The 14,094-nt window shown below is 38.8% G+C and overlaps 1 protein-coding gene across 1 annotated transcript; it reads right to left on the bottom strand.

Moving 5' to 3' along the window:
- Positions 1-2,377: 2,377 nt before the first annotated feature.
- On the bottom strand, positions 2,378-10,393 carry LOC139666085 (myosin heavy chain, clone 203-like). Its single transcript, XM_071545182.1, has 18 exons — positions 10,354-10,393; positions 10,093-10,155; positions 9,470-9,532; positions 9,209-9,271; positions 8,865-8,927; positions 8,591-8,653; positions 8,301-8,384; positions 7,805-7,867; positions 7,373-7,435; positions 7,028-7,090; positions 6,764-6,805; positions 6,455-6,517; positions 6,110-6,172; positions 5,688-5,729; positions 5,382-5,444; positions 4,692-4,745; positions 4,324-4,452; positions 2,378-2,658 (listed from the first exon to the last, which is right to left on the bottom strand). The coding sequence occupies exons 1-18, from the start codon at positions 10,391-10,393 to the stop codon at positions 2,378-2,380; spliced, it is 1,365 nt and encodes a 454-aa protein (XP_071401283.1).
- Positions 10,394-14,094: the final 3,701 nt, after the last annotated feature.

The following is a 14,094-nucleotide window of genomic DNA, read 5'->3' as shown; positions in this document are numbered from 1 at the left end:
GATATAAACCAATATCCAGCTGTGTTGCCGTTTTTTCCTCTTTTCTAAAACTTGTCAAATTCTGCTCCTGAATGAAGCTCCGCCCCCTCCAACAGCTTTTCATTTTTTTAAACTAACTTGTCTCCTCCCTCGCTGTTTAAAAGCGGCGCTCTCCCCCTCCCATCCCTGAAAAGAATTCTGTAATGGAGGAAGTGATGAGCCAGTGAGTAAACTTGTTAAACTGGTAAACTGTTAAACTAGTGAACTTGTTAAACTAGTAAACTTGTTAAACTGGTAAACTGTTAAACTAAACTAGTAAACTTGTTAAACTAGTGAACTTGTTAAACTGGTAAACTGTTAAACTAGTGAACTTCTTTAACTAGTAAACTTGTTAAACTAAACTAGTAAACTTGTTAAACTAAACTAGTAAACTTGTTAAACTAGTGAACTTGGTAAACTAGTAAACTTGTTAAACTGGTAAACTTGTTAAACTAGTGAACTTGTTAAACTAGTAAACTTGTTAAACTGGTAAACTGTTAAACTAAACTAGTAAACTTGTTAAACTAGTGAACTTGTTAAACTGGTAAACTTAAACTAGTGAACTTGTTAAACTAGTAAACTTGTTAAACTGGTAAACTGTTAAACTAAACTAGTAAACTTGTTAAACTAGTGAACTTGTTAAACTGGTAAACTGTTAAACTAGTGAACTTCTTTAACTAGTAAACTTGTTAAACTAAACTAGTAAACTTGTTAAACTAGTGAACTTGTTAAACTGGTAAACTTGTTAAACTGGTAAACTTGTTAAACTAGTGAACTTGTTAAACTGGTGAACTTGTTAAACTAGTGAACTTGTTAAACTAGTAAACTTGTTAAACTGGTAAACTTGTTAAACTAGTGAACTTGTTAAACTAGTGAACTTGTTAAACTGGTAAACTTGTTAAACTAGTGAACTTGTTAAACTAGTAAACTTGTTAAACTGGTAAACTTGTTAAACTAGTGAACTTGTTAAACTAGTGAACTTGTTAAACTGGTAAACTTGTTAAACTAGTGAACTTGTTAAACTAGTAAACTTGTTAAACTGGTAAACTGTTAAACTAAACTAGTAAACTTGTTAAACTAGTGAACTTGTTAAACTGGTAAACTTAAACTAGTGAACTTGTTAAACTAGTAAACTTGTTAAACTGGTAAACTGTTAAACTAAACTAGTAAACTTGTTAAACTAGTGAACTTGTTAAACTGGTAAACTTAAACTAGTGAACTTGTTAAACTAGTAAACTTGTTAAACTGGTAAACTGTTAAACTAAACTAGTAAACTTGTTAAACTAGTGAACTTGTTAAACTGGTAAACTTAAACTAGTGAACTTGTTAAACTAGTAAACTTGTTAAACTGGTAAACTGTTAAACTAAACTAGTAAACTTGTTAAACTAGTGAACTTGTCAAACTGGTAAACTGGTAAACTAGTGAACTTCTTTAACTAGTAAACTTCTTTAACTAGTAAACTTGTTAAACTAAATTAGTAAACTTGTTAAACTAGTGAACTTGTTAAACTAAACTAGTAAACTTGTTAAACTAGTGAACTTGTTAAACTAGTAAACTTGTTAAACTGGTAAACTTGTTAAACTAGTGAACTTGTTAAACTAGTAAACTTGTTAAACTGGTAAACTTGCTACCTGCCTCTTCACTTGTCATTGGGGGACATGTGACCTCCAGCAGGAGAAAGATCTGTCAAAGTGAGACTGGTAACCGGTGAGACGGGTACTGTTAGCTTAGCTGTTGGCATTTATGCTTCCATTTGTCCTTCGTAGGCCTCCGTACTGCAGTGGCTTTGCTGTGTTATTTACAAATGTGGTGAGGTTTCTGTCTCCCTCTAGTGGTCAGAAAAATAGCTTATTGCAGCTTCAAAGGACAGTTCAGCCTGATTGGAGTTTCTGTTCATTCTGTCAAGTTGCTTTCCCTTCCTGTTCTCCATCACTTCAGATGGTTTTCCAGCTTTTATCACATTAGCAGATATTTTATATTTTTCCTTCGTCCTAGTTGTTTTTCACAGTAAATATTTTAAAACAAACTCTGTCTAAATATTACCAGTTCCTCCCAGTAAAGAAGAGAGCAGCAGTTTAAATCTAGCTTTAATTTCTGTTTCATGTTCCAGACTGTAGCTGGAGGAAGAGTCTGGCTTTGGTTTGTCTGTTGGCTTGACTGTGTTGATTGACAGGAGGCGGGGCCTAACGGAACTATTGGTTAAAAGATTTATTTTGGAGAGGAAAATTTGAATTTTGTAATCTACAAGCCCTGACTGTAACCACAGGAAATCACTCAGAAGACCGTTCTTTTTCCCCAGTTTCATAATTTATTGATAAAAGGCACTTAACGAGGACAGAGACCCATCCATCCCAGTTATTAGAGGGGGAAGAGCAGGAAGCCGGAGAAGACGCTGAAGTTTCTGGAGTCGTCATAGAGCCGGTAGCTGGCCGGCAGACTGAGGCGCACGGCGTCGCCCTCCTGCAGGTCCAGACCGACACCGCCGGACGCGGAGGCGTAGCCGCCGTGGGCGTTCAGCTCCAGGCTGAAGACGATGCGCTGGCTGTTCCTGTACAGGTACAAACCCATGTAGCCCTTCAGGTAGTCAGCAGCCGTGAAGCTGAAGTAGTAAACGCCTCGGACCGGAGCGGTGAAGACGCCTGCAGGAGGAAACATTTAGCTATAAATGTTTATTGTTTGCATAAAAAAGACAGAGACTGTAGAGCCTCCTGGTGGCTCAGACCGCTCAGACCAGACCACATAAATGTGGTGTGCTGGGTTCAAATCTGGCCTGGGACTTTTATACTGTTGACTGTCCTATAAATCAGAAATGCAAAAAACAAAACAAAACAAGAGGTTCAGATTGTGACAGAACTTTTACTTTGATCACAGTTCCTTCTCACATTATGTTCTATTACCTTCTGAATAATGATGACATTTTTAAAATGGCCCATGTTCCTCTTTAATTACTGGCTTTTAGTTGTTTGTGTAAAAGTACAACCAAGTCTGAACAAGGAGACAATTTTCCCCCCAACAAATACTGCTGAGGAGCCCATGAGCAAGGCACTGAAACCCTGCTGCTCCAGTGCAGCGGCTCAGCTCCCACTGTCTGGCAGTAGGAGACTGGCTGTTCTAACCTGTACTAGTTGGTGTTTTCACTGACCAGGTTTAAAATCTATCATGTCATATCTGACATTAGGTGGAGGATAAGCTTGGGCCGCCATTCAATAATATCACATATTGCGATATTTTCCACGGTATTGAATAATAAGCCTTACAGCAGTATGAGAGTGTTTTAGTTTTATCATGGTTGGATGTGGTCAAGTTACCTGTGGTCTCTGGTTACCTGCGGTCTGGTTACCTGTGGTCTAGTTACCTGTGGTCTCTCGTTACCTGTGGTCTAGTTACCTGTGGTCTCTCGTTACCTGTGGTCTGGTTACCTGCGGTCTAGTTACCTCTGGTCTCTTGTTACCTGTGGTCTGGTTACCTGCGGTCTAGTTACCTGCGGTCTAGTTACCTGTGGTCTGGTTACCTGTGGTCTCTCGTTACCTGTGGTCTGGTTACCTGCGGTCTAGTTACCTGTGGTCTCTCGTTACCTGTGGTCTCGTTACCTGTGTTCTAATTACCTGCGGTCTAGTTACCTGCGGTCTAGTTACCTGTGGTCTAGTTACCTGCGGACTAGTTACCTGCGGTCTGGTTACCTGCGGTCTAGTTACCTGTGGTCTAGTTACCTGTGGTCTCTCGTTACCTGTGGTCTGGTTACCTGTGGTATCTAGTTACCTGTGGTCTCTCGTTACCTGTGGTCTAGTTACCTGCGGTCTAGTTACCTGTGGTCTCTCGTTACCTGTGGTCTGGTTACCTGCGGTCTAGTTACCTGTGGTCTGGTTACCTGTGGTCTCTCGTTACCTGTGGTCTGGTTACCTGCGGTCTAGTTACCTGTGGTCTCTCGTTACCTGTGGTCTGGTTACCTGTGGTCTCTCGTTACCTGCGGTCTAGTTACCTGTGGTCTAGTTACCTGCGGACTAGTTACCTGCGGACTAGTTACCTGCGGACTAGTTACCTGTTGTCTCTGGTTACCTGCGGTCTAGTTACCTGTGGACTAGTTACCTGTTGTCTCTGGTTACCTGCGGACTAGTTACCTGCGGACTAGTTACCTGTTGTCTCTGGTTACCTGCGGTCTAGTTACCTCCGGACTAGTTACCTGTTGTCTCTCCTTACCTGCGGTCTAGTTACCTGTGGTCTAGTTACCTGCGGACTAGTTACCTGTTTTCTCTCCTTACCTGCGGTCTGGTTACCTGTGGACTAGTTACCTGTGCTCTGGTTACCTGTGGTCTGGTTGTAGGCCTGGCCGATGTTGGTGATGGTCTTAGAGAAGACCAGAGTTGCCTCGTCATCAAACGGTCCCACTGATCCTGAATCAGTCAGACCAGCAGAGAACGCCACCTTCAGTTTGTCTGAAAGCAAAGCAGACAAGATGATAAAGCTCTCTGCAATGAAATACCTTTAACTTTCAAACTCACTATGCCTGGATGTGGATATTTTTATACCACAGAAACACATTTGTGGTCTTTGTGGACACATTATTAGGCCTATTGTGTACATACAATATTTTCCCATTGGTTAATACATGTCATGAATAAGACCACTGGAAAGGAATCTTATTCTCTTCGTGATCTAAAACTAAAATCCAAACCTGAGTTTCCGCTCTTCAGCTGATCTTCAGTCACATTCAGTCTGCTGCTCAAAGCTGAAGATTAGAGATCAGACATTAGAGAATCACATTTAAAGGAGAATACTGTGTTTTATGTCTGTTTGTTCATCTCAACAGTATTGAACAGACGGTTAATTTCTGTCTGTTTCTGACTGAAATGATAATTTCATCACTGATGATTGATTTAGTGTTTCGATAATGTCAGCTTGTTAGCTAGCTAACCATAGCATCTGGTCAGCTAACCATCACTGTCTTGTTAACACATCTGATTAGCACACCAGCTAACGTATCTAGTAGCAGCTAGCGTTAGCATGTTGACATTAACATCAGTGTGTTTGCTGGCTAGTTAGCTAGCTAACAGTTTGTTCAGGTTAACTGAGCTGACTCTTCTCAAGTAGAGACTAGGGCTAAAGACAAGACAGTTTACTGTGTCACAGTAACCTCCATTTGGAAACAAATCCACCTTATCACACTATTCACTTTTACTGAGAACGTTACTGAATGGATCTACAGCCACACCACAACAAGCTGACTCAGCTGCTCTCTGCTGACAGCTAACAACTAACAGATGTTCCTCCATCATGAGACTCAGCTGCTGGGAGCAGGCTGGTGATAAAACTGTAAAGTTTCTATTATCAGAATTTGAATGTGGAATAAATCAAAGTAAATCACCTGAGTTTTCTGTCTGTATCGTCGCCATCCGTCTCTCACCAACACTCATTCTTGTCTCTAAAGCTAAAAACATGAAAAAAATGACAAATTGTTAACTTTTAATCATTACTTGTGTAAATTCTCATTTCAGTTATTTTTCAGCGAGTCATATTATGGGGAAAGTTTCTGTGTTCGTCAAAATGGTTCATTGGCATTTCTAGACTTCCTCACTGAAACCAAGGGGAACAGCTGCCGCCTACTGCTTTATTAAATCCATTTAAGTCTATTTAGTCTGAGACAGATTCTGTATAAATAGATTGACATTACCTGCAGTCTTGGTTTGCAGAGCCGACAGTTCATTTGTTTTTGCTGAAAGAATTATAAACTGTTTTTTAAACCAGGCAAGTCGACTAACATTATTTGTATTTTCATTGTAAATAATAATTTAACCATAAAATCTGAATGATAACCATATTTTCATGTCTTATTTAGTAGATGTGTCAATTATAGTTGAAAAACTGGGTTTTGCTTGTTTCTTTCCAGTATTTTATCAATGCATTTAGTTTTTCCATTTGATCAGATGAAACTGTAATGATCGCTGCAGCAGCAGAGAAAAGGATATAGATCAGAACAGAACAAATAGAAAGTAATGAAGATAATATCACAACAAATAATTACAAAAGTACTCATTTTGAAATAATGCAACATATAAACAGATAAAGATAATTCTTATTTTCAGAGAATCTCACCTGTGTTTTCTTTAGTAATCTGTTCCAGCTGCGTCGCTCTGCTGTTCAGTCTGTTCATCAGAGCTGAGAGGAAAAAAATCACCATCGGTTTCTTATTTATAAACCCGGGTTTCACTTTGGCCTTACTCCAGTGTATTTATACCTGTAGAAGTACTGCAAGTATACAATAATATTGTGCCAGTACCAGAGGTGGGAACTCGACACGACTTGGACTCGAGTCACAGTTTTATCATATTCAGTGCTTGCACAGTATTATTGTGTCATACTTTTCCACAGGTTAATACACTGGAGTGTTTCCCAAAATTTTGTTTATAATTAAAAACTATAAATCCTCATTGAGCTGACCTGTACTCTCTGTCTTCAGCTCCTCCATCCGACGCTCGCTGGCTCTCAGTTTGCTCTGGAAAGCTGGAAAATGAGAGGAAAGACAAGAGAAAAGTAACTTCTCAACCCGCAGCAGGTTGTTTAACTCAGACTCAGCAGAGCTGGAAGATGACTGACATGATTCTGGATAAGTTTCCCAAAAACATGTCGAGACAACTTTCATCTTCAGCTGTTCTGAGTGAATGGAGGGAAGATGAGCTCAGGGGAAACTCAGTCATGTCAGCTGATCAGCCGTCAGTTAAACTGTTCAGAAACACGTTTGTCTTTTACCGTCAGTCTGGTTCCTGCTGGCCGTCACTGCAGCTGCCTGGGCTGAAACAATAACAATAAGAAGCAATATAACTGTTTATATAGCTGACAATAACTTTATTTCTATAGCATTGAACAAAGTGAACAAAACAAACATACGAACCAACAATCAGCTTTAATAAAGGAAAAAAGTTGACTGTTGAAAAAAAAAAGGTGACCCATGACTATTAACATTACTATAAATGATATCAGAGGAAATAGATGTTTTTAATTGTTGCATCTTACCTTCACTCTCTCTCTTCAGCTCCTCCAGCTGGTTTTCAGTGTCGCTCAGCCTCGCCTCCAACGCTGACAGGAGGGAAAAATATCACCGGCTCACTTTACATCAAGTTTAGAAACACCTAAAAATACTGTGAAAACTGTACTAACGTAATATTTAATACAGGAAATAATGCAGTCAAGTGTATATTTAAAACAGCTAAAAAACAAAGGCTATGAATAAATGAATGAATGAATGAAATAGATAGACAGACAGACAGACAGACAGACAGACAGACAGACAGACAGACAGACAGACAGACAGACAGATAGACAGATAGACAGATAGATAGATAGATAGATAGATCTCACCAGTGTTCCAGCTCTCAGCAGCTTCCAGTCTGGACTCGATCTCTGTCAGCCTGACAGTCTGAGCTGCAGCACCAAACACCATCACATTATCTCTTTATGTTATTTACATGGTGAGGAATGAGCAGTCAGACAGACAGTCAGTCAGACAGACAGTCAGACAGACAGTCAGGTGTTATAGTAGGAGCAGTAGTAGTAGTAAGTACAGTTAAAGCAAGTAAAAGTGTATTTGTATAGCACATTTCCTACACAGGGAAACTCAATGTGCTTCACATAACAGCAAAACTTAAACATAGGGAAACAAATTGTACACATACACATACACATACACATACACATACACATACACATACACATACATTCACACACTGGGAAAAAAAAATCCAGATCAGGTGTTAGGAATTCTTTTAGACAGTAAAAGGTTTTTTTTTTTACCTGTTCTCTCTTTATTCAGCTGCTCCAGCCAAGTCTCACTGCTGTTCACTTTAACCTCCAGATCTGAAGGGAAGGAAAATCAGTCTGCATATAGACTCTATACATATAGACTCTATACATATAGACTCTATACATATCAGTCTATAGACTCTATACATATAGACTCTATACATATCAGTCTATAGACTCTATACATATAAACTAGACATATCAGTCTATAGACTCTATACATATAGACTCTATACATATCAGTCTATAGACTATACATATAGACTCTATACATATCAGTCTATATACTCTATACATATAGACTGTACATATCAGTCTATAGACTCTATACATATCAGTCTATAGACTATACATATAGACTCTAGACATATCAGTCTATAGACTCTACATGTAAGTCTGCATATAGACTCTATACATATCAGTCTATAGACTCTATACATATAGACTCTAGACATATCAGTCTATAGACTCTATACATATCAGTCACCTGTGTTTTCTCTCCTCAGCTCGTCCATCTGGGTCTCTGTAGCGTTCAGTCTCACTGTCCAGGCTGACAGCTCAGCTTCATGAGCTGAAATCCACAACACACTGTGTGTAACCTTTACTTTAATCTGTTACACTCTGAAAACTGGAGGTTCATCACAGGTTCTTCTAAGATTAGAAAGAAAGAGCCAACAAGCACCTCAGGGTTCCTCAGAAATCATATCCCTAAAAAGGTTCTTTGAAGAACCCCTGTATGTTCGGGGTATGGGGGACCCCTGTATGTTATTACTTTACCTGTATTCTCTGTCTTCAGCTCCTCCAGCTGCTTCTCTCTGGAGCTCAGTCTGCTCTCCAGCACTGCAGAACAAATTATAAACAAATGTTAAACTTCAATCCAAATATTGGATCTACTGAGTCCAGTTTAACTCTTCACCACAGCCAATCAGATTACAGGAATACTGGACTGATTCAAGCTGATTCTCATTAAAAACAGTCACTGTAAGTCACTCTGGATGAGAACATCAGCTAAATATTTAAAATGTGAATGTGAATATAAACATAAATGTACCTGTAGTTTTGTTTTCGCCGGCTGTCACTCTGGACTCCATGATGGAAAGTTGGATGGATTGTGCTGAAATTAATAAACATAAATTTTCACCTTACAGCTGAAATCACAGAATCAAAATCAGAATCATTTTAATCATAACTCTAATTACTTAGTAATATTTCATTATTATCATCAAATTACTATCAATTAAAAATGTAAGAAATGAGGATTTGAGAACCGTTTATGAAGGAGTTCCTCAAGGAACCTTCTTGGTTCCCCTGTGGCTGCAGGCTGAAGAACTTGGAGTTTTGCCAGTGTGAGATGAGATCTGAATTAAACCCTGATTTAATATTTCAGCACTTAACCTTTATGTTCTGTCTTCAGTTCCTCCATCTGGTTCTCTCTGGAGCTCAGTCTGCTCTCCAGCGCTGCAGAACAAATGATAAATAAATATTAAACTTGGATCAACTGAGTCCAGTTTAACTCTTCACCACAGCCAATCAGATTACAGGAATACTGGACTGATTCAAACTGCTTCTCATTAACAACAGTCACTGTAAGTCACTCTGGATGAGAGCATCAGAAAAATATTAATGATGTAAAAGTGAATATAAACATAAATGTACCTGCAGTTTTGTTTTCTCCGGCTGTCACTCTGGACTCCATGAAGGAAAGTTGGATGGATTGTGCTGAAATGACATTAATAAACATAAACTTTGACCTTTCAGCTAAAATCTGAGAATCAAAATGAGAATCATTTTAATCACAACTTTAATTACTTGGCAGAATAATTTTTAATTATTATGATTGAATTAATATCAATTAGAAATTAAAGATTTACTGAAGATTTTCTTTTCTTTTTTAAAACAATGGAATGTTACTGTTATTCAATAAAATCAATAAGCTACTTGACTTTGTGCTTTAGTGATTTTAGAGCAGCTAAGAGGGTCAGATGGTTCCTTGAAGAACCTCCATATGTTAAAGGTTCCTGGAAGAACCACCAGGGTTCATGAACCGTTTATGAAGGAGTTCCTCAAGGAACCTTCTTTGGTTCCCCTGTGGTTGCAGTGTGGAGAACCACTAAAGGTTTTATCAAAGCTGGTTTACCCTCTTCAAAGATCTTTATTTTACCCTATTAGCAAAAAATCTAACTGTCCCCAACTTTCTGTCAAGTTTTGAAGAACTTGGAGTTTTGCCAGTGTGAGATGAGATCTGAATTAAACCCTGATTTAATATTTCAGCACTTTACCTTTATGTTCTGTCTTCAGTTCCTCCATCTGGTTCTCTCTGAAGCTCAGTCTGTTCTCCAGCGCTGCAGAACAAATGATAAATAAATATTAAACTTGGATCTACTGAGTCCAGTTTAACTCTTCACCACAGCCAATCAGATTACAGGAATACTGGACTGATTCAAACTGATTCTCATTAACAACAGTCACTGTAAGTCACTCTGGATGAGAGCATCAGAAAAATATGAATGATGTAAAAGTGAATATAAACATAAATGTACCTGCAGTTTTGTTTTCTCCGGCTGTCACTCTGGACTCCATGAAGGAAAGTTGGATGGATTGTGCTGAAATGACATTAATAAATATAAACTTTCACCTTTCAGCTAAAATCTGAGAATCAAAATGAGAATCATTTTAATCATAACTTTAATTACTTTGCAGAATAATTTTTAATTATTATGATCAAATTAAGATAAATTAAAAATGTAAAAAATGAAGATTTGAGAACCGTTTATGAAGGAGTTCCTCAAGGAACCTTCTTGGGTTCCCTTATGGTTTCAGTCTGAAGAACCACTAAAGATTTTATCAAAGTTGTTTTACTCTCTTCAAAAATCATATTTCCCGCTTTTAGTTAAAAAGTTAAACACAATCCACAACTTTCTGTCACTTTCTGCACTTTACCTTTATGTTCTGTCTTCAGTTCCTCCAGCTGGTTCTCTCTGGAGCTCAGTCTGTTCTCCAGCGCTGCAGAACAAATGATAAATGTGGATCTTCTGTTCATATAACAGATCTACAGTCCAGTTCCTCTTTAATAATGTAAAAATGAATATAAATATAAACGTACCAGTAGTTTTGTTTTCTCCGGCTGTCACTCTGGACTCCATGAAGGAAAGTTGGATGGATTGTGCTGAAATGACATCGATAAACGTAAAAATTCACCTTTCAGTTAAAATCTGAATCTAAATCATCACTTAGCAGAATAATAACTTATTTTATGTAATTCCCGCTAAAAATAAAGCACGCAATTAATTATTAATTAAAAATAAAGCACGCAATGTAGATTTCTGTTTTTTCTTGTTTAATACTAAGATATTTTACAGCCATCTTCTAAAAGCAATAACTGCTTCATAATGTGCTTCACACTGATTTTGACAACGGCAGTTTTAACAGAAAATACACAAATACTAGACTGAGACAGATGGATTCTTCCTACCCAAACTGACAGTAAGACAGTTAAATATTAAGTGTTCATGTGAATGTGAATATAAACATAAATGTACCTGTAGTTTTGTTTTCTCCGGCTGTCACTCTGGACTCCATGATGGAAAGTTGAATGGATTGTGCTGAAATGACATTAATAAACATAAACTTTAACCTTTCAGCTCAAACTGATTGATGGAATCTTTTATTGAATTATAAAGTCTCGATATCGAAATCTCTTTCCCAAAAGACCCGAACACAAGAGAAAATCTGAATTATTGCACATTTAACTTTCAGTAAATCATTATTTCCACTGTCACCTGTTTTCTCTTCCTTCAGTTCCTCTAGAAGTTTCTCTCCAGACTTCATTCTGCTCTCCAAGGCTGAGGAGACACCATCCACACAGGTCAACTGACACAGCACTGACACAGTACTAATGTAGTACTGACACAGTACTGACAGCACTGACACAGTACTAATACAGTATTATTGTGTACTTTAACCCCTCACCTGCTGTGTTTTCAGTCACTCTGACCCGCAGACTGGACAGTTCTTCTGCTTGGGCTGAAATTAAAATTTTAATATTTGATTTTGAGATTATTTATTTTTTATTACAACACTGACAGAGTAGAAACAGTCGAAGAGTTTTCAACCTGTGCTGAGTTTGTTCAGCTCCTCCAGCTGCAGCTCGCTGGCTCCCAGTCTGGCTCCCAGTCTGGCCTCCAGACCTGAAACTGGTTTCAGATCAGAGTGAAGACAGGAAACAGGAAGAGAGCTGCAGCTTCATCCTGAACAAACTGACAAACCCTGAACTGACCAACTGACAGACAGTGAGGTGAAGGAGAGGAGAAGGAATTATACTTGTTATCCTAGATTATTAAGATTGGTGACAGATCACAGTCCATGACACAGGCCTGTCTGCCTGTCTGGCAGACAGGCAGACAGACAGAGAGACAGGCAGACAGGCAGACAGACAGGTACCTGTGCTGTCTCTCTCGTCCAGCAGTCTCTCGCTGGCGTTCACCCGTCTGTCCAGAGCCGACAGTCTGGAGGTTTGTTCTGAAACAGGAGCAGAGCAGCTGGACAGAGACAGGAAGTAAAACCACATGGCTCTGAATCTGTCTGCACACGCTCCACACGGAGGCCATTTTGAAAACTCAGGGAGGGAAACTCTCCCCAGAAGATTGTTAGAAAACAAACATTACTTCAACACATAAGAGAGGACTTCAGATAAATGTAACAGTTATTAAGTTAACTAGCAATATCAGGAACTTTAGGAAGTTAGGAAGCTAGCTTAGTTAGTTAGCCACTAGCTAGCTACCTAGGCTAGCCTCTGTTAGCTAGAGATAATGAGCCAAATATATTAAAATATGAACCGATATCCATCTGGATTCTTCAGATCCACTGGTCCTAATCTGCTTTTCAGTGAATCTGTTAAAGTTTCTCTGAGTTTCCCGCCCTGACTGATCAACATGGCCGCTGTGTGAATCAGTGTGGTTTTGATTTATTGTTTCATGATGTGAACTTGACTTAAATACACAGGCATACATAAAAATACACACATCAATTAAAACATTCATACATGTATTCATACATACACACAGTACATTACATATACACACATGCAGAGTGTGTACCTGTACTGTGTGTGTCAGCAGAGTCCAGTCTGACCTGCAGCTGCAGCAGTTCATCAGTCTGGACTGAAACAGAGACAGAGTCACATCTCTTCTTCTACATCCAGATATCAGTAGATATTTTACTGCTGTTGTTTTAACAGTTCAACATGGAGGTCAGTCAAGAGCTTCAGATTTTCATGGGAAATCTGCTCTGCAGTGCAGATGAGTCAGAAGAGTAAAGTGCCATACTGGTGACAGTGTGAAACAGTGTGAATGCAGGCCGGTGTGTTGTGTGTCTTCTGTGTGTTTTCTGGTCGCAGAACTCACCAGCGTTCTCTCTCTTCAGCTCCTCCGTCTGGTTCTCACTAGAACCCAGTCTGGTTCCCAGAGCTGGAGGGTTGAAAATGAAGAACATAGAACATCACACACCTGTCCATCAGAGAGGAACAGGTATTCTGAAGTGAATCACAGTTAACAGTCTCAGTCTCTGCTGACGCTCCGTCAGCCTTTAAATACGAGTTAAAGTCTCCATCAGAGGTGGGAGTAAGTCACACGTGCAAGTCACAAGCAAGTCCCAAGTCTTAACCTTCAAGTCTCAAGCAAGTCCCAAGTCACTGTGGTGAGAATCAAGCAAGTAAAGTCGAGTGCCTGCTACAAGTCAAGCAACACAAGTCAAGTCATTGCTCAGGTCAAGCAAGTCACAAGTCAAGTCATATGAAATTCTGATGATCTGCCCCAGTTTCCACATTTAAATCAGTTAAAAGACAGCGGTCATGAAAAGTTTTATTTTCAACATTAACGGAAACTGTTGCAGCCTGCTTACATCTTATCAATCTTACTGATATTTGACATTTTGTGGCAATCAGTAACAAGCCTCCTAAATGAACTACAAGTAAATATTTAATAAAAAAGTCAAGTCCTTTCGAGTCATCTGTCTCAAGTCTAAGTCAAGTCTCAAGTCATGAAAACCAAGTCAAAGTCAAGTTGAGTCTTTTATCAATGTTAGTCAAGCAAGTCTCAAGTCCTCAAATTTGCGACTCAAGTCATGTGACTCGAGTCAAGTCATGTGACTCGAGTCCCCCACCTCTGCTTCATGTCACTACCATCTTTTATCTTTTATCTTTTTTTATAAAGAAAATTAAGAGAATACAAACATTGTAACATGCAGGTTGTTGTGTATATATGACTGTAAATATGTACAAATGT

This window comes from Centroberyx affinis, unplaced genomic scaffold (genome assembly GCF_046629955.1).
Source record: "Centroberyx affinis isolate AG114_WGS23_722 - 3 ecotype Tasmania unplaced genomic scaffold, CSIRO-AGI_Caff_v1 ptg004791l_1, whole genome shotgun sequence".
In the NCBI taxonomy this organism is placed as follows: domain Eukaryota; kingdom Metazoa; phylum Chordata; class Actinopteri; order Beryciformes; family Berycidae; genus Centroberyx; species Centroberyx affinis.
This window is presented reverse-complemented; position numbering and strand designations above follow the sequence as displayed.

Excerpts from the sequence above, each read along its gene's own strand:
- LOC139666085 (XM_071545182.1), bottom strand. The coding sequence starts at position 10,393 with ATGGAGTCCAGAGTGACAGCCGGAGAAAACAAAACTGCAG. Across the intron at positions 9,272-9,469 it reads CGGAGAAAACAAAACTGCAG|CGCTGGAGAGCAGACTGAGC; the intron begins GTACATTTATGT and ends TTTGTTCTGCAG. Across the intron at positions 8,928-9,208 it reads ACTGAAGACAGAACATAAAG|CACAATCCATCCAACTTTCC; the intron begins GTTAAGTGCTGA and ends TATTAATTTCAG.